The sequence below is a fragment of the Pimephales promelas genome, chromosome 20, assembly GCF_988280905.1.
Source record: "Pimephales promelas chromosome 20, fPimPro1.hap1.1, whole genome shotgun sequence".
In the NCBI taxonomy this organism is placed as follows: domain Eukaryota; kingdom Metazoa; phylum Chordata; class Actinopteri; order Cypriniformes; family Leuciscidae; genus Pimephales; species Pimephales promelas.
Window position 1 is genome coordinate 25,276,705 of NC_142788.1, and position 21,051 is coordinate 25,297,755.

Here is a 21,051-nt window from a genome sequence, read left to right on the forward strand (position 1 = left end):
TTGTATGAAAAAAATATTATGGAAGACTATGGAGCCCATCAGCTCTTTGGTTACAGACATTTTTCAAAATATCTTCTTTTGTGTTCAGCAGAAGAAATAAATTCATAGCTTTTGAGGTATAATTCATGTCATTCATAGCACAAATTGTACAACTAAAATTAAAAACCCTAACCCTAATTATGAACAGTTATAATATTGATACCAGCCCTATTCCTTAGTTTAGTTATGCATTTGACTCCAGAACGAGGTGAAGTCAATGTGACCATGCCCTTTCTATAGGCTTAAACTGAAACACCTCTGTTTTTAAATATTCAGAAGGACAGAGACATAAGCACATCTTTCTTCCCATCCGCAGCTGTTAGAACTCGAAATCTCTCAGTGGATGAGGGCTTTTGTGAGATGCAGCAGATGCTGTTTGGTATAAAGGCTCGGCAGAACGCTCCAGATGATCGCGAGAAGAATGAGTTGTGCTAGAAGCTGGCGAGCGGCCCGATGCAATATAGATATTTCTCCATTGCTTTGCTTATAAATGTGCTTCTATCCCAAACCTTCATTTCTTATGTGCAAAAAACGAACGTGGGTTTGAATTTCAACACACAAGAGTCTGAAAGGGCATACGTTGCGCTGTTTATTGAAGGGCAAGAGGAAGGAAGAGCAGGTTAATAGCTAGCTTTACTTCCTCGTCCTTGGCAGCTGTATTTTTGTGTGTGTGACGATGAAAATCCAGCAGTGGTCTTCGTCAGGCTTGCTTTTGTGGCTGCCACCGGGTCGCTGTATAATTGGGAGTGTGATCCTCTTGAGTTTGGTGTTTACAGCGGCCGACGATACTGTCCCTTTCACACTCTTGGCTTAGATAAGACTAGTCTGTTTTAGCCTCTTGCTACATTGCTGTTTCCAGCTCGATTCTCATGCTCATGTGACCCTGTGAGTGATGGCGGTGCAGTGCCTTAATGACCATCAGCAGAGCGGGGCGACCCTTAGCTGTGCCGCTGGCATTAAACCGGATGTGAGTTTGTGTGCAAGCGTTTTAACATAAGGGCCGCTCAGCAGTCGTCTGCCACTGATATCAATGTGTGTTACCTCAATGATAGCACTCTCTTGTTTACTCATTTGATTGACTTCTGGACAGGTTTGTTTGCCAGGCACACGTGTGTGTGTGTGTGTTTGTGTGCGTGTGTTTGCAGACTGGCCATCCTTAGACAGTTCTTAAAGTTTTATAGACTCCAGTGCCATTCTTTCCCGTTTCCTGTTGAGTTCTCAATCGTGTCCAGATGAGCCGGTCGCACTGGCGGTGGGGGAAATGCAAACAGGGACGAAACAATGGCCTGGCCCTTGTTCTGCTATATAGGCCACCAGACTGGGGTAGTGTCCAAACTCTCCTCAGGGGAAAATACACTAGAGCTCTCTAATAAACACTCAAACAAACTGACAGTGCTAACGCCCTGTGGACTCTAAATCTAGTCAGGAGGATCCATTTATTATTGTTATTTTTCTAAAAATTTCAATAAAAATTCCAATGCTGAATTAAAATGATTACAAATGAATCCAAAATAGTAATAAATCCAGTTATTTAGTGCTAATTATTTTAATTTAATTGTAGTTTGATATTTAAAATTTGATCCAAGATTTATAAATATAAGGGTTTAAATATCATGTAATAAATTAAATGTTAAATTAAAATGTAAAATTAAATTTGACATTTTATTTAATATTGCATTAAATATGTGAATTCATTTTAATAACTACATTTGACCATTTAGCATAATTAATAAATCTATTCATTAAATAATTATATGAAAATATTATAATAGTTTATTTAATCAAAATGTATATATTGGAATTTTTTGGGTGGTACTTTAAAAAAAAAAAGGCTGGGAGTGGGAACCCTGATTTAATATTGTTGTTTTTGTTTTTAAATAAATAAACATTCCTCTTCTTACATGAAACCCTCATTATTATGAAAGAATATCATGAACTCATTATGTGGAGTGATTTACCGATAAGAGCCGTGACTCATTCGCAATGAACGTCAGCATTTGCTCTTGCACACAGATGTGCTGTAACTGATATTTTGTTTGTTCGTGGTCATTTGTGGTTGCACTGTATATGCTAGTCAGCCTTTTATTCCTCTTTTTAACTTAATCATCTTGCATAGGACTTTGCTTTTATGCTTCTGCAGATGCTTTGCTCTCCTATACTTTTAAATGGGGAATGATACAACAGTTTCGATTAATCCTAAAATGAATTTCTTGATGCCATTGTTAGTGAATTTGATGGTTGTAAATGTGAAGTCTTCTTTGTTCGTTTAATTTGTTGAAGATCCTGACCTTCACATATCCACATAACTGCTTTAAGTGATTCCAGAAGTAAGTTGTTTTTGTTTGACCAAATTTTGTTTCGCCTTGTCATGAAAAGCAAACCTCGACACGGTAGATGTTTTTCTTCCCGACTTCCTGATCAAACCGTAGATATACGTAAGGCATCCCTTTTTGAGCCTCATCAGCCTGTCAGGCTCAAAACGGGGCAACTTCCACGAACAGACACCCCTTTGGCAGGCCTTGTTGTCTTAAGCGCGTTCTGTAGCACCGCAAGGGCTAAACGTGTTTGCAATTACAGCTCATGCTAAACCATAAAGGAAGGTCTCACACTTTAGAAATCACACATTTGACATCTCTGCTTTTCCCCGCTCCCATTCAGCCCAATTTTGCTCGTAGGTCTCGCTAGCCGGATTCCCCTGTGGTAAACGCAGAGCATAGCTGAAATACCTGCAGCTCTCCCCCGCACCCGCCACTAATCAGTACCACATCTACAGACGCTTCCAGTTTTCCAGTGGATCTGTCTCTGATCCTTCGCCCGCGGGGCCCTGACACGTTCTCACACCAACCTCAACCCTTGGCTGGGATGAGCGGGCTCCCCGTCTGCTGCCGAGCCATCGGTCACTGTCATGGCAACACATTCCTGAATTGAAAGAGCTAGAAAGGGGTGAGCGAAAGCTTCAGTGGCTTTTTGCTGCAGTAGAGCCGCGAGTAATATTAATGGCCAAAGGAGCAATCGGACAGCTGGCGTACTGAGGCTATTCATCATAATTGTCACACTCTGACTGATCAACTCCTTTGTAGGGCTCAGACACTCCCGGGACAAGGTGCCCTAATTGCTGACTTAGGATCAAGTTTCTCGTTCTCCAGGCCAAATTTATAAGCATTATAAACCACAGACTCTCTCTGTAGGAGATCTATAATAAGCTCTAAGGGACATCTTTCACCCTGCTTAATCTTTGCGGTGCTCTTTCATAGCTGTAGTAGGTTTGAAAACTGAGTAGGGTTGGTTTTGAGTTATGAGCTTTCTGAATTGAATGTGTGCTCATCGATAATAAAAAGACAACACTCATGGCAATTTGTATCCATTTTACATTTTAATTCAATTCAATTCAAATTTATTTGTATAGCACTTTTCAAAATACATATTGTTTCAAAGCAGCTTCACAGAAAGTGCATTTCAGAAATGTACATGGAAAAATACATTTAGTTATGCCTGGTTCAGATTACACGATTTTGGCGCGATCCGTTTGACGTAGGGTGTCGTGGGGATTCGTAAACGACAACGGGCGTCGGTGCGCAAGATTCGATCGTATCATCTCGTATAGTGTGTCATAGTGGGCGACAACCTACGTCGTGTCTGCGGTGCTTCACGACATCACGACAAAAAGACTAGCATGTTTAATTTTTTTAATGGTCGTCCACGACGGTTCCGTCACATGTATGAGGTTGACCAATAGGAGGAGGAGCTTTTCCGTATACAACTTTCAAAAAAGACAAAGCGAAAGAGAGACGATGGTGCTAACATTAAAACTAGAAGTAAAAATATATAAGAAAACAATATTTTTTTAAGTTCTCTTTGGGGGATTGACAGCCCATACTGTCCTCTTCGAGCAGGGTTCTCAAGTCTCACGCAATGGCCTTGAGACACACGCAATTCAACCAGTTCACACACTCGCACGCCACACTGTGTATTTCTCACGCTGAAAAGGCAATGCCGAGCAATCCAGGAACTCACTCGCTACGAGTTTCGCTTTCTCGATGACATCACGCGCGCTGTTAAACACGGCATGCGATGACTGGTCAGGAAGTAACGTGTAGTCTGACGTGTATTGTCCACGACACGGCAAGATTTTAGGAGCCAAAATCGCGTAATCTGACACAGTGACTCTCGTAACAGACACAAAAAAAAATCGTAATCTGAACCAGGCATTAATCATGTAATAATTTAGAGCATGACATATGACATAGTCGTCTCATCGCAGGTGTTGGGGCATCTGAAGTCTCAGTGAGAGGCTGGATACAAACTGGATTTATTTTAACGCATTAGTTAGCAATTTGTTTGTTTGGTATGAGTTGCTTTACGCTCAAGTCTGTTCTCGAACCGTTCCGCGCATTTCCGCTGCAGAAAAGGGTCTTCCAGGATAGAAAGATTGTTTGAACTTTGGCCCTTAAAAACTTGCTGGTTTCGAGTGGAGAAATATAAAGAGAGACCCAGAGTGAAAGAGAGCGACTGAATCAACAGTTTCAGTCTCAATTGATCTCTGAAAAGGACAGATGAGTGTAGGCAGTTTATGCAAGCTGCTGATTCAATAGAATCACTCCTGGTACTGTGAGCAGCAAAACAGAAAGGTCCTACTTGACCCGTCTCTAGCATCGGAGGCGGGCACACTAACAAGACTGCAGTCTCTAGCTTCAGTCGCCAGTGCATCTCTTGAGTCCAGGGGAGTGAAGTTTACACGCACATCTCTTACTAACTTTCCCTCTGTTACACTCACTCCTCATAGCCTCACTCCCATCCGGGTCATGGCACCAAATCTAACCTCCGAGCGGGATTCAAACCGGTCACTCTTACTAGCTTGCCTCTGTTACTCTTCCATGAAACCCCGGGACGATCAATGTTTTTTTTAGACTGGTCATAGTCAGGTGTTCCGTCACAGTTCATTCCTCAAATCTGTGAAAACAAGCGGCAAGTTCGCAACAGGCTTCAGTTTACCTGGCCGAAAACAGGCTCTAGCTCCAGAATGTGAACCATTCTGGTGGAAAAGGGACATAATTGGTCCTTTGCAATGAACTTATTGTAATGGTATTTAATATTGATAAAAATAATATTGTGTTACTTTAGTTTTTAGTATATTTAATTATGTAATTAGGACTATTCTTCTTCGGCAATAAAAAGTTAATGGAATTAACAAACCCTGAATCGTTAAGTAGAATCGGAATCAATTGCCATTTTAATCTGTTAGCATGAGACCGCCGCGGTTAGCCTATGGGCAAGAGTGTGCAAATAGTTTGATTTACATCTGTTCTTTGCTCTTTTCGGTCTCTTTCTTTCTCCACGAGCCACCAGCTGCTTGCTGGTTTAATGAGGAATTTAATTTCTATTAAAGATGCAAATGTAGCCTTTAAAGGAGATTGAGAGGCTGGGATGAAGCTAGCATTCAGACAGCTTTATCTCGCCACTCTGTTCATTAGCCGAGTGTAATTGTGTTAGCACAAATGCGTTCACCGGGAACGCACATATCTGAGTAGAAAGGTCACACAGATGACACACTGAAGGCGCATACACATGCACGAAATCACACTCCATTTCATGTCATGCTTGACTTTATGACTATATCTCTTGATAAGTCTTAAGATGAAAGCACTGCTAAAGATGTTTGTTTGTATGCATGCATGTGTAGGCGAGGGCATATAATGAGTGAAGTTAGCGAAAGTGTTAAGCTTAGCACACAAACTCCTGTATTTCAGTGCATGCTTGCAGTGTGCGGAGGGAAGCGGGCCAGAGAATGGCCGTTGCCCAATGATGCGATCCTGATGGAATGTGCGCTAGCGAGGCCCGCGGAACATGAAACACCATGAGCTCGGGAGCTACCGTTATGGGAGTTGAAGTCTTTCTTTATGCCCCCTTTCCCCCTGTAGTTTAAAGCATTGCACAGCCGGAATCAGTGGAGCGTTTCACATTCTGATCCTGGCACGAGGTTTAGCTTGGCAAGGCATTTGCCACGGATAATTGTAGATGGTTTGGAAATGACATCGTAAATCGTAATTGTGGAATTTACGAAAAAACACTTTGATTTGCAGTCATGTTTATCATAATGAAGTCGATTGCTCAACAGATGAGAGCGAGCTAATGAAAGAGGAAAAGTTGTGGCGGATGTACTTCTGCAATGGGCTGCTGAAGGAAATAACCAAACACTTCCCAGGAGGGAGAAAGCGTTTTATTGATGGCTGAACTTTGAGTCAGCAGTGTTTGCATGCTTTTATTGGCTCTGAGGGAGCTATAGCCCAGACACTGAGGTGTGGTAATGGACGTGGATCTATTAACACAACCAGAGATGGAATGGGATGTGTCTGTTTGATCTGTGTTTGTTGTTTGTTGTGGGTGTTGCGAACACTGTGATTGTGTATTCAGAATTGTACAGTTTCTTACAAGTTAATTTGCGCATTTACACCTCTATGTGAAAATATGCTAATGTGGTCACAATAAATGTTTTTTTTAATATCACAGCAAAAACTACAATGCTGTTGAGCAGTCATTTAAAAAAATAATTATTAATATATTAAGAAATACCATTTGATTTGATATCATTTATAAAATTATTGGTATTAATATCAAATATTGTATACTTTTACACAATGCACTATGGTTTCAGTGGTTTTGTGTATATATCAGCTAATTTTTGATTCACAAGATTTTATTAGTTTTATTTTGTCTTTATTTAACTTTGGTTATTATTTAGTAGGGCTGTCAAACGATTAATCGCGTTTATCGCATCCAAAATAAAAGTTTGTGTTTACATAATATATGTGGGTGCACTTTGTATAATTATTTTTATATATAAATACACGCATATGTTTGTATATATTTAAGAAATATTTTCATGTATATAGATTTATATATAATTTATATTATATATAAATATAAATATTTTACATATAAATAATATTTTTTTTCTTAAATATACATGCATGTGTGTGTATTTATATAGATACAAAATAATTATACACAGTGCACCCACATATATTATGTAAACATAAACTTTTATTTTGGATGCGATTAATCGCGATTAATCGCTTAACACCCCTATTATTTAGTTTGTTTTATGTTTTTATTTCATTTTATTTTAATATCATCAACTTGGTACCAAAGTGCAGGATTCATGTTTGTATAAAGCATTTTTGTGTATATATTAAATATTGATGACTTCGCCACAGTCATCAAGCCATATGTTTTGTTTCTTAAATTAATATTTGCATCATTACAGGCATGTCATCATGACTAGCAGTCTTGTAGTGTGAGTTTGCATAAGGTTGGTCATAGTTGTGTCATCTGGGGTAGGGATAACATAAGCAGACTGCTGCAGTAGCAACATTTACAGCAACATGAAAAGATCCAGTGATTAGACTTGATGTCTTTTCCCATAGCTCACAATTCATGCCCATTTTGACCTTATGAGCCTGGATTTCTTCTGCTCTGTCTTTAGTCCATATATTAACACAGCAGTTTTTTGATCTTAGGAAGCATGTACGTTTAGATGCACATCATTGTACATTGTGTGTCTTTAGATTTCGTGGTGCTTGCTAAGGCCATTATTATTACTCAAACTTCAACCTAAGTTTTAAACTCATAACTCATCCCACACTGTTTTTTCTAAGGACATGATTCATTTGTGGCATGTTAAGTTTGATTTTAACTGGTGGACAGTAAAAAAAAGGTGAAAACACTTCCCACTACCTCTGCTGTTGACCTCCCGAGTCAATGCGTCCAATCAATATCGACAGTATTTTGGCACAAATTTGATTGTCATTTAGTAGAAAATGGCCAAATTAGTCAGCTGCCAGCATGAATATGTGTGAGATGCCCCACATTCAAACCATGAACAAAGCAAATGTAACCCATAATGCACTTGGGCAACAAGGACAAACATGATTTGTGTCGACCACAATGTGTTTTATGAAGTGAAATATTGGCAGCCAAAAACCTAAAACTGTTGAAATGTGCTAAATTAGCTTGTCATGTTTTTGGTGATGGTGATAAAAATACATTTCAATTTTATTTGATTTAGTTTGAGAAACAATTTTCTACTGTGTTGAGCTGTAAATATCTGGGTCCATAAGTAAAATCACCTGTAAACCATTGATGTATTATGCCATGCAAATTTGTCACCTTTTTTTTCCCTTCCCAAAATGCACTTGTTTATATAAGGGTGCTGTTGAACCCGCTGTGTGAAGTTGTTGGTGGTTTGGGTGGGCGAGGGAGGGGGCAGCTGTCATGGTGTCAGTGGGTCACACGCTAAGGAGTGACGCTATAAAAGGAGGACAGTGTTCTCTGATTTTGGCACATCCACAGTGCAACAGGCCTGCTGCACAATCACCTCCTCAGTGTCCTCTACTCCTGCAGACACCGGGCCCTCCCCGCTGCACGGCCATTAGTCAAACCCAAACAATACCCACCCTCAGCACGAGAGAGAGTGGTGTAGCGTCAAAAGGCCTGAATGGAGGCGGAGAGCAACTTTCTGTGGTCATTTAAACAGGGCAGGACTAGTCTGGCAGTGTTAGATTAGCAATTAGCAATCAGTGAGAAGCAGAGCAAATGTTTTGTTTTGTGTTCTATGCTGTGCATTTGAGGCCCACATTGGTCTTCATTGGTTTTGTATTATTCCTCACGGTTCATTAGCTGATTTCTAATCTTTTATTAATAACAACAGCATTATACATTATTAAAAGTATAAATAATATAACTTTTATATTTCATAAAAATACTGAAACTTTGTATATTTTCTAAAAAATACATGAGCCACATTTAGTCAAGGGGAAGTCAGTCTTACTTTTTGAAATCAAATTGACATTTTTGAATATAACTGACTCAAAAATGTCATGAACAACAGCCTTAAAGTAAACAATTTGCAAAACTAACTTGTAAGATTAGTCTTAGCAGTTTATGTAGTCGGACACGATTCACAAAACGTTCTTTAAAGGGTTTGTTCACCCCAAAATTAAAATGATGTCTTTATGGATTTCAGAGATGTATAAAGTAGAAACCCGGACTTGAGTAAAAGTACAAGTGCTCTATCAAAAAAGTGACTTGAGTAGAAGTTGAAGTGCTTTTTAAGCACCACACTTAAGTAGAAGTACTAAAGTATTCAACCTTTTTTGTACTTAAGTATTGCAAGTAGTTTATTTTAAAATTCACTACTTAAGTACTAAAAGTAAAAGTAGAAGTATTGTGTCATGCAATTGTTAAAGAAAGCAGTCAAAAGTTTGAACTAGCAATCTAATAAGGCAATTTGGTGGGATACAAATTTGCTTTGGCGGCCGCCAAAAAAATGTCATTGCAGGACGACCCTGCATTAGTTGTCAATGTGTGTCAATTAATACCATTACCCTATAAAACTGGCGTGCGATTTAGGCAGCATAAAAGCCAACTTGCAACTAATGATTCGTAAAATTTTTATAATTGTAACGAGTAACAAGCAGAACATTCATCGAAAATATCTTCATGTCACTCCAAACCCGTTAAAAACATATTTTTAATGAAATTAAAAATGTGCTTTTTGTCCCTCAATTGACAGCCTCAATTACCACTTTCAAGGCCTAGAAAGGTATTAAAGATACCATAATAATCCATATGACTCTCAGTGGTTTAACTTTAACTTTTATAAAGGTAAAATTTTAACAATTTTATAAAGTTTTTGAGTGCTTCATCTTTTTTGAGTTTTTGAATGTTCATCTCCCCATCACAGTTCACGAGAGCACCATCACACATTTGATGCGAGAGCAGACGTATTCAATTTTAAGTTTAGTCTTTTTTTTCTGACATAATTTATTTCTTACAATTATTCTAAAGAAAAGTTTTTCATAATGCAACATGTTCTTCCATTTATTCTTAAGAAAATAGCAGTTAAGAATTACTTTATTCTCAGCTTCATTCCTGCTAAATATTCTGCCTCACTTGTTAAATCTGTTGAATATGCAGTTTCTTGTCATCAGCTCTCACGGGAACAGTTACCATTGGGCTGTTTTTGCCTTTTAAAATATGTGTACATTAGGCTAAGCTAAGGAACGGTAGAAATTGCAGTCATTGTCGCCTTTTAACCACCATTGTTGCCGTCAGCTTTTTTTTATTTCTCCTCACTGGCATAGAGTTATTTCCACAGCCAGGCCTGCTGCGTCCCTCTCAATCGTCGTCCTCATAACATTCGCACAGTCTGTGATTTAGCATTGCAGCATTCACACTGAAAATTGGCCACCTAGACTGAAAAAACTTGCGTTGCTATATCATCTTTTTAGCTGAATGAGATGACATGTTGTTTCCAAGACTGTTTTGCGAATCATTTCCTGCTGTCAACAAGCCATTGTTTCCTCTATCATCCCCTGCGATCACAGTCAGTGTAGCTTTGTTAAAATATCTAGCTGGATTGAGTTTATTATTGCTTTTTTTAAATTGTAGGCTAAATCGAGGCTCTCTGACTTTAATATCTTGACTTATATCAAAGCGTACCAGTGGCATTGTGTTAATATCATTGCAAATGTGTAGCTGTTTTTTTTTCTGGTGCACTTTTTTTTCTTTTCTTATCAGCAGAGTCTTTCAGTGGTTTGGTTTTTGGTTTGCCTGCATGGCTTAACAGTAATAATATTTAAATATTTGTCCTGTACACATTTCCGTTTTGTGCATTAATTTCATCACAGTAATCTGAAATCTTAATTTGATTGCATAAATTGTATTTATTGCGGATTTCCTTTTATTATGCAGTCAAGAATCTGTTTTCATGTTTAGACACCTGATAATAGCGGTGGTATTTAATTGGAGGTGGACGGAGGGACTGAAAGAGAGAAAAATGATATGCAGACAGGCAGAATTAATGAATGAAAGACAGACAGACATAAAGACAGAAGCAGAATAATAAAGAAAGCCCAGCTTGTGTGTGTTTGTGGATTAAGGCCTCTATGTATTGATGTATGTGAGTGTGTCTGCGTGCTTGTAATAGAAAGCAGCCTCTGCTATGCGGAGCCTCTCTGGGTGGTTTAGTTGTGGCCATCACAGTCCTGCATGCTTTCTACCCCACAATGCTCAGCGATGTGACCTCCATGTTAAAGAGGCACTCTGTATAAATTTGCGTAAGTATGAGGTGCCGATTTCATGGCTTGTGCTGTAATTTATGTGCCACAAGCAATAAATCATCGTAGATACCTTGGTCCTGCCAGCCATTTTCCTAGCCAGGCAGGTTTTGCTATCCTGAAGGTGCCATGCAACTCCCATACCTCCTCTAATTGATTCATCCAATTTCACCTTCATCCTTGGTGTGGGCCTTTTTGGAGCAAGTGGGTGGGATATCCTAATTGCTCTATCCCACGCAAAATAGCATTGCTGTGCAGTATTCTAAATTCCAGCACATGTATACATTTTGCTGAATTTTCAGTTTATTAGCTATAGTCTCTCGCTCTCTCTTATTTTTCTTTTCATTTTCTGAGTTAAAATAAGTGGACACTTGGATCTGCGTTTAAGCAGTTTCTGCCATCTCATTAGCATATTGTCCTAGATAAGTCAAAACTCTGACGGCTTTGTTTTTTTTTTATAGTTGATAATGGGTCAGGTGCAGCACTGCTAAATTCAATTTTAAGTGTGTTGTGGAGTTATTTAGTTAGTTACTTGGTTATTTATAGGCAATTTTTCTGTGTTTTTACTGCTGGGAATTAGCTTTGACAGTATCCCTGTATCACAGAGCCAAAAAGCACCTAGGAGTGCTGACTCTGAGTCAGTTGAGCTGAGAAGAGCTCAGCTGTGATGATCAATACAACGGAGAGAAATTTGGACCCCTGTCAGCACACTACATTACACAGCAAATACAGTGAAACGGTATAAACTAAAAATAGGTGAAAATCTGACTTGTTTAGAAGACATTATTTCTGAGTGCCTCCAATTACGCCGTTTTTATTTATCGTATTTCTCTTCTTCTTTTTTGGGGGGGAATTGTTTCAGTGCCTAAGGGCTGTGCTGATTTTTTTTTTCAATATTGCATGCACTTGCGAAATCTATTGATACTTTAAACTCTGTCTTCTTGCAGACTCTGAATCTCTCTCTCTCTCTCTTTTTTTTTTTACCAACAATTTCAAATTAAAACGTCTTGTGCATTCCTGTAGCTCAAAGAGTAGGAGCTAGCAACGCCAAGGACATGGATTTGATTCCCAGGAAGTTGTTTGGCTAAATGCTAAATCTGCCAACTGTATAAATGTAAAAAAAAAAAAAAAGATACTTTTGAGAATATCAATACAGTATTGTTGTATTGTAACAAAATTGCTAAAATATTCACTGATGCCTCATTACAATAATTGATCAATTTGAATTTGAAAAAATAAGCGGTTACCTTTTTGTCTTTTTCCAAATTATCAACTAAAATTCCACAAAAAAAAAAAAAAAATGAATAAGTTTTCCCCCCATACTACAAATTGTAATGTGTATCAGATTGTCCAACACATTCTAATCCTTTGGCGTCATATAGGTGACGCCATATGACATTTCGTCGAAATACTACGCACATGGCATACTTTAGCGTTAATATAACACACACTGTTATGGGTAGGTTTAGGTATGGGGTAGGGTCTGCATCTCATATTGACGCTAAAGGATGCCGAGCCCGTTCTCATCCCAAAGCGCCATATAGGACGCTTTTGCAAAAGCGTAAATATCCAACGCACATGGCACCCTTTAACGTCAAATGAGACGCAGATATATTTGGGCAGAAGGCGCCCCCTAGTGGTCTAACCCTTACCCTACACCATACCTAAACTTAACCATAACCGAAGCGTCTCATTAGACGTTAAAGGGTGCCATGTGCGTTGGATATTTACGCTTTTGCAAAAGCGTTGTATATGGCGCTTTGGGATGAGAATGCGTTGGGATGCCAGTCACCTGTATGACGCCTTGGGTTCTGCATGCTATATTGATGCTAAAGATGCCATGTGCGTAGTATTTCGACGAAATGTCATATGGCGGCACCTATATTATGCCAAAGTTTGATAACGGGCTCGATTGTCCTACAGCAGGGCTCTTTAAAGGGATACTCCACTTTTTTTGGAAATAGGCTCATTTTACAACTCCCTCAGAGTTAAACAGTTGAGTTTTACTTTTCTAATCCATTCAGCCGGTTTTCTGTTATTTAGAAGAATATCAGAAACCAGACAGTTTCTGGTCTCATTGACTTCCATAGTAGGAAAAAAATATACTATGGAAGTCAATGAGACCAGAAACTGTCTGATTACTGATATTCTTCTAAATATCAGAAAACCGGCTGAATGGATTCGAAAACAGTAAGACTCAACTGTTTACCTCTGGGGGAGTTGTAAAATGAGCCTATTTCAAAAAAAAAAAAAAAGTGGAGTATCCCTTTAACTCAATTGCTGGGGGGCCAGTGTCCAGATGAGTTTAGCTCTAACCCTAAACAAAACACACCTGAATCAAGGTTTTCAAAAATGACTTCAAATCAAAGACAGGTGAGTTACATTGGGATTGATACTAAAGCCTGCAGGACACTGGCACTCATGGACTAGAGCTGAAGAGCCCTGTCCTACAGTATATGATGTGTACTTATGTATGAGTTTTTGCCAGCATGTGTATCTGCTTTCTTGCATAGTTATTTCGTAGCCTGCCTTGCGCATGACAGTCAGCCCACAGTATGGCTCACAGCATTGAGCGGTGAATGAGACCCAAAGGCAGTCTCCTCGCTCAATAGTCTTGTGAAGTGAGATAAATGTCATCTGAGATACAATGATGCTTCTGTTTTGAACACTGGAGAAGGTCACAGCAGCAGACAGTCCCTGCTGCTGGCTAGATGAGAGGCCTGAGAATGCCCTTGTTTAAGTGGTTTTGCACTCTGAGGGTGTAGCTGGACACCCAGAGCTCCTCTTCATCACCCATGATCACATGAATGTCATTAGACTTTCAATTAGAACAAATTTGATGGATTGTCTCTCTTTCCGCAGCTCTGTGGTCGAGCCAAGAGGGCGTGTTGTCTGTACTGTGGTATTTTAAAATCTTCCCGCAGTTCAAGGAAAGTACTTTTATTTTATGCGGGGTCAACTTGAATGGCTTCTTTGTGCAAGCGTGAGGAAATGAGAGTGTTTATTGCTGATGCTTCTGAGCTTATGGTGTTCTTCAAGGTGAATTGGTAAACTAGTCTACAGTTATGGCATCACTTACTCATTCCTCATTCCTCACCTCTACTCTCTCCTACTCTATTCCCGCTCCTTTGCTTTCCTTTTGTGCCAGCTGAGTTGGCACAGACTGTGTGAAATATTTAGGGGCACAGCAGGTCTATCAGACGTTTTCTCAGTGTGGAGTTTGTGGAGTGCACTGCTGTCTGCAAGCTTGACACACTCATTAAATGTTGTATAGGATTCCACCCAGGGCCCCACTGTAAGATATTTATGTTTATGTATTATGGGTTATTTGTTTCTTTTGGGCAGGCAGAACTTTTAAACTCTAGTCAAATCAATAGACAATGTTCTATACTTTCCCCCCCCCCAGCACTCATGATGTGTTTTTCTACCCTTGCAGGGCTAGCGGCCATGGCGCTGCAGATGATGGTGTAGACGACAGCTCCGTGCCGAGAGAGAGAGAGCAGAAAGGACACCGGGTCAATAAGTTGCTCTCCTCAACGTAGACTGACAGACGCTGTCCAGGTTTTTTTCCAGACCCAGGATCAGAAAGGTGAACGGATCACCTGGCCTACAGCTTCCTCTCAGAAAGATATTAAAAATGCTGCCGTATGGGAGGAGGCCCCTTCCCGCCTCTATTTGTGAGGCTTTCCTCCTCCTTTTCTTCCTCTCGTTCGTCCCTCAAAATGGGGGGCTCGAGGTTAACCTCTCTTCCTTCCGAAACTTCATCCCACCAGAGGGAGGGCTTACGCATTTGGTCGTCCATAATAAAACGGGTGAAGTCTACGTCGGTGCTGTCAATTGGATCTACAAGCTCTCCAGAAACCTGACCAAGCTCCGAAGCCATGTTACCGGCCCTGTGGTGGATAATGAGAAATGTTACCCACCACCTGGTGTTCAGTCTTGCCCTCACGAGCTATCGCAGACTAGCAATGTCAACAAGCTGTTGCTTCTGGATTCAGGGCAGAACAGGCTCATTGCATGTGGAAGCACCTCGCAGGGTATATGCCAGTTCCTCAGACTGGATGACCTCTTCAAACTGGGTGAGCCGCATCACCGCAAGGAGCACTACCTTTCCAGTGTGTCCGAGGCTGGCACTATGTCAGGAGTGGTTATTAGTGGAACCCAAGGTGAAGACAGCGGAAAGCTGTTTGTAGGTACACCCATCGAAGGAAAATCAGAGTACTTCCCGACTCTCTCCAGTCGTAAGCTGATGGCTAATGAGGAGAACGCTGAAATGTTCAGTTTTGTCTACCAGGATGAGTTTGTCTCATCGCAGCTCAAGATTCCATCCGACACCCTTTCCAAGTTCCCTACCTTCGATATCTACTACGTCTATGGCTTCAGCAGTGAGCAGTTCATCTACTACCTAACTCTCCAACTGGACACCCAACTCACCTCGCCGGATGCCAGTGGTGAACAATTCTTCACCTCCAAGATTGTCCGCCTCTGTGTGGATGACCCCAAGTTCTACTCCTACGTGGAGTTTCCTATTGGCTGTACCAAGGATGGTGTGGAATATCGATTGGTTCAAGACGCCTACCTCAGTCGGCCTGGTGCCAAGCTGGCACGGTCGTTAGGCATTTCTGAACAGGAAGAGGTGCTGTTTATTGTTTTTGCTCAGGGCCAAAAAAACCGGTCGAAGCCACCGAAAGAATCCGCCCTGTGCCTGTTTACACTACGTAAAATCAAGGAAAAGATTAAGGAGAGGATCCAATCCTGCTACCGGGGTGAAGGTAAACTGTCCCTGCCCTGGCTCCTCAACAAGGAACTGAACTGCATCAACTCAGTAAGTGACACTTACTAACTACATTGTTTGTTTCACTTTATTTCAACAGTCCACTTTAGACATTATACTTACTATTAGTAACTATGCAAATACATAACTCTTATTAATTTGCAACTACATCTCAGCTAACTCTCAACAGTATTAGTAGACCGTTAGGTTGGTAGAATTGGTCAATTAGTGTACTTGCAAAGTTACCATCAAAATAAAGTGTACACTGATATTAAGAAGACTACTAATATTTGAATGACTGTTAGTTGACACGTACTGTAGTTGGAAAGTTACTGATAGTTAGTAGAATGTCTAAAGTGGACAGTCGAAATAAAGTGTTACCATACTGTTAAATTAACGAGCAAGATGCCAGGTGCTCTGTTGATTTTAGTCCCGACTTGTTTGCAAATGAATTGAAGTAACTTAAGTCCCCCAACGCGGTCCCAGTGTCGATGGGTGTTGTAGCAATCAATACATTCTTTATAGTACACATGTTATTTCCAAATCATTGGTGTGGTAAAGCAGTTGGGAATGTGTTGTCCATGTGCATGGATGCAGGCCCTGAGAATCTCAATGTTGCTTAACAGGGAAACCCTCAGATTAACTAGCCTAGTCACCATCATTAGCTCAGTCTATAGGATTAGGACCCTGTCACTCTCTTGCCACATGTGTCCCTTTCCTCAAGTGCTAATTGATTTAAACTCTTAAAGTTGTCCTGTCTTTGTTGTCCAATTCCTCTTGGGACCTTTGTTCGAGTGTCAGAACAATGCGGAGAGCCACAGAGAGGTTAGTGTGCAGGCGCATAGCTTACTTGCTAATCAACAGCACTCTTAGCTCCACTCTCTACATAGGCCCTCATAGGAAAAAGCCATGCTGGACACAGAACACAATCCTCTAGCAGAGAATAAGGGGATTATTCCCAGAGAACAGTCCAAATCCTCCCTTTTATTTTATGTGCAGCATGTTCCTGGGTGATTCGACTTTACTCCGACATACAAGAGGAAACACATTTTGGCTGATGGAGCGAGTCAGAGACTTGTGAGAGTAATAAAAAATAGAAGGATGGAGATGGTTATTATGAAAGAAAGGAAGATGAAGGGGAGGGAGACAGATAAGGACTTCTCATGTAGTATTATGATATATATGATGCAGTCTCAGTGATGTAGGTATTGTTTCACAATTCTCATTCCATGACTCCTCATCTACAGTATATTGTCATAGCACTAGTGGGTTATGAATTATTACATTTCAACGACAACTTTTATTAAATGCCCCAAATGAGAAAAAGTAATATTTGCTTCAGGTTATAACAACAATATCTGCTCTGATCAAATGTTTAGTAGCACATACATCAAAGCTCTAAAATTCAAACTAGACAGTAATTTATTTTACCATCCATCAAATGCTGAATAGTAATCACTATCAGACTTCATATCACAGTTAAAGAGTCCTGATGTTATTCAGCTGTCATAGTCTCTCTTTCAAAAGCAGGTTTTATTTAATTTTATTATTTTATTTTATATACTTGATATTGTTAATGTTGTTTATTAAAATCAAAACTGAGCTTAAATTGGCAGAAAATTAAAGAAGATTGTCCTACTTCTGCTGTGTCCATGTTAAAGGGATAGTTCACCCCAAAAATAAAAATACTGCAATTTACTCAACGTCATGTCATTCCGAACCTGTATGCATTTTTCTCTTTTGCCGGACACAAGAAGATGTTTTGAAAAATGTTGGGATCCAATCAACATTGGGCCACATTTTGGGACTTTTATTCTGTAAGGAGACTGTTTTCAAGAGATTTTTGTGTCCTACAGAAGTAAGCAATGCATAGATGTTAGAAAATTAGTTTTTTTTGAAGGTGAACCATCCTCTTTTGCTCTGTCATGAAAATAATCGGAAAAACTACTTAATGTAATGCCTGCTGTTGCAGTGCAATGCTTGTTTGTGCTACGCATTGAATTGGCTTCCGACACATTTTGGAAATCGCATTTGTGTTCGTACTTGTCTAATGCGTTTTTGGGCCATACTTTGCCTCCTGCATGGACTTAACAGTTGCTTTTATAGTTCATTGTGGGTAGTGTAAACCATATGCTCTAACCTCTAATGCAGAATTTGAGGGTGGAATGGCCACAGTGGTAGACTGCGTCGACGAATAACTGACAGTGGCATTAACGATAATAACTGCTGCCATTATAATAACGGGCCTGGAGCAATCTGCCTTGGTAATGATGGCGGCACGGCTGGCTGAATTGGATGAAAAGATAACGCTCTGAGGGTCCTCCACCGGCAAGGAGCTTCCAGCTTATGAATAATTCACCCTCACTCACCTTGTGTTATTCATTTATAGCCCATCACAATCAGCGCATGATCAAAAATCCCTCTGCCTCCGCGCTCTGCTTACAAGCAATTAATGTTGTCATTTTCCAATCACAAAGCACACTTTCATAATTCAGAAAGCTTTAGGGGAGATACACACGCAGGCAGACAGAAAGCCGAGACGGCGAGAGATGCGTGCAATCAGACAGACACACAGTAAGCGCTTTTGACGTCTTTCTTCTGCCCACCTGTCCCATATTGCTCATGGTAAAAATGCATATATGGAAATGAGAAACCGTACATGATGGTGCTTGATTACCATCTGCTATACTGTGTTGCAATCCATCAAGGATACGTCAGCAGAGTCAAATAATAATTCCTCACCCATTCTTTTCTCTATTCTGCTTTTCATCTGGAACTTTTTCCACTGTTATTCAGATATTTGGCCTTTTCTTTAAAAAATAACTGACATTTATAATGGACACTTTTGTTCTTACACAGCAAGGGATTAGAATGAGTCAATAAAACATTATGATGCAGCATTTTGAGGCACCATGGATTTGGAAGAAGACGACTGATTTTGCTGCCAAAGTGGTCTATTCAGATGCTGATGCGAGTCTTATATCTTCAAACCTATATCGATCTGCAGGATATTGAGATTATTCTGCTGGATTGCGTCTTTCCGTCTATTTCCATGCGACTCGCGCGCCAGACTCTCCCTCAAATGTTTCGATTTTATGGTGGCTTTAACAACAGAGGAACTTTTAAAAGTTCCAGGTCACCTTCTGTGCCAGATGCAAGCTGGTTTCCAACCATCTGAATTGTGCCTGTAAAAAAAAAAAAAAAAAAAAAAGAGAAAGAAAAGGGGGTGGGGGTGCCAAAACAAAAACATATTAGCATTGCTAATGAGTTTTTCTGTGTGTCCACAGATGATATTAATGAGCACAACGACGACACACAATACATTTCCGTACTTGAAAACAGTGTGAATCGCCATCTCGGGAGAACATCTCATGATTATTGAACGACTTTTAGCTGATTCTGTGTGCACTGAGACAAATTGTTGTTTAACTGATGAACGAAAATACACCAGGACCGACTCCTTACCCTTTGCTTCTTTGCATAATTACATTATCACTTATCTCGGTTGATCACTTGCCTGGTGATTTTGATTGCTAGCAGTTATCCTTCTAGTGTTCAGCTCTGTTTTTCCCTCAGACTGAAGGCTGAAAGATTTTCTGTCTTGTCTTTTAATCTCAGATGCTATTGAAAACTTCCCAGATGAAAGACTTTGGGATTTTAATCATGACTTTGAATATCATTTGCTGTTCTTTCGGAATCCCTGAGGAACTGCTCAAGGAAATGAGAGAACAAGTCCACGCGGGACCTTTTCACGGACAGGCAAAAAAGATATTGTACTGGATTACGCTTTAATGGCTTCCCATCTGTGCCTCCTTCCCTGTAGGGTATTGATTAGAGATGACTGGATATTGAAAAATCATGTTGATGAAACTATATCCACCTCAATAGCCTCGGGGCTAATCGTTTTTCCATAGTCTTATTTATTGTGCTTCGGAACACAGGTTTGAGATTAAGGGAATCTTTTGTCGATTTTTCTTTTGTAAAGGGGAAACAATAAAGGAAAATGGACTGTAAATATCTATTCATTCCAAATGTGTGCACCAATACCTTTTCAGAGACCAAAAATGAGTACAGATGCGTTTTGCAGTATTTGGTAGTTGCTCATATTGTGGAGAACCAACCAGAAATTAAAGTGGTGGAACCGAAACTGGGTTATACAAGAACATGATCTCTGTATCCGATAGTAGTATCGTATCACTGCGTCCCTGTGTGGATGTTCCCATTGTGAATGTGCTCTTAATGGGGCAAAATTTGCATTCTTTGTAGCCTTAACGTAAGCTATTCAGATCAAACGAGGCCTTGTGAGCGGCCAAATAAAGTGTAGACAACTGTATGAGCTCTCTGTGACGGTAATTTTAAATCAATAAGTCAGCCAGTTAACTGGGTAGTAAGAAAAATGACTAATCGCCCCCCCCTTCACATGGCGACTATGTGTGTAGGTTGCAAATCTCTTAACAGGTCATGCTTGGAGTGCTCCCCATCTAATTGTCGGTGTAATTATTTATTGATGTGTGTTTGTGTGGGAGCGCAGCCGCGTATGGAGTGTGTGTGGGATGGTAGGTGGTTGTGATCAAGAGCGCAGTGTGTGTTTGTGGGTGTGCGCTTGTGTGCGGCGCTATTTGCCAGGCTGCGCATGCAGCTGTATTTGTTGTTTCCCGTGGTGGTGGGCAATGGGATGGATCCAAAGAACATCAGTCTATTTCATATTCCACAAAGGCTTAAAAAAAACATCCGCATACACAAGCTGGGAAAAGCCAGTTACACCTTCCCTGCTGAAAAAAAAAAACTGCTTAGATTTTACCAGCATGCATTTGCAGGCTAGTTAGTTTTGGTTTGGTTCTGTTGAGCTGGTCAGCCATCACGTTTTACAATGGTTGGCTGTTTAAGAAGGCAAGTGGGGGCACTTTTCATACAAATTAGTGTTAAAGTCATATTTTTTAATGAAAATAAATATATTTTTTGTAACAAAATTGTAAAATTCTGTCAAATTGCATCTATGCGGCAGTATGTTTTAATTGTCTCATTGACTACGTTTACATGCAGCCAATTCTCGGGTTATGGTCGTGTTAAGGTCACTATTTGGGTTTCTGAAACATTAGGAATAACCCGTTTAACGTTACA

At 40.0% G+C, this 21,051-nt stretch overlaps 1 protein-coding gene across 2 annotated transcripts in view; it reads left to right on the forward strand.

Annotated features, from left to right (window-relative positions):
* plxna1a (plexin A1a) overlaps window positions 1-21,051 on the forward strand; it is a 266,208-nt gene that overhangs the window by 8,160 nt on the left and 236,997 nt on the right. For both annotated transcript variants that reach the window (XM_039651985.2, XM_039651986.2), the window contains exon 2: window positions 14,593-15,981. In XM_039651985.2, the coding sequence (XP_039507919.1) occupies window positions 14,794-15,981 (1,188 nt within the window). In that variant the 5' untranslated portion in view covers window positions 14,593-14,793. The remainder of the gene's footprint in view (window positions 1-14,592; window positions 15,982-21,051) is intronic.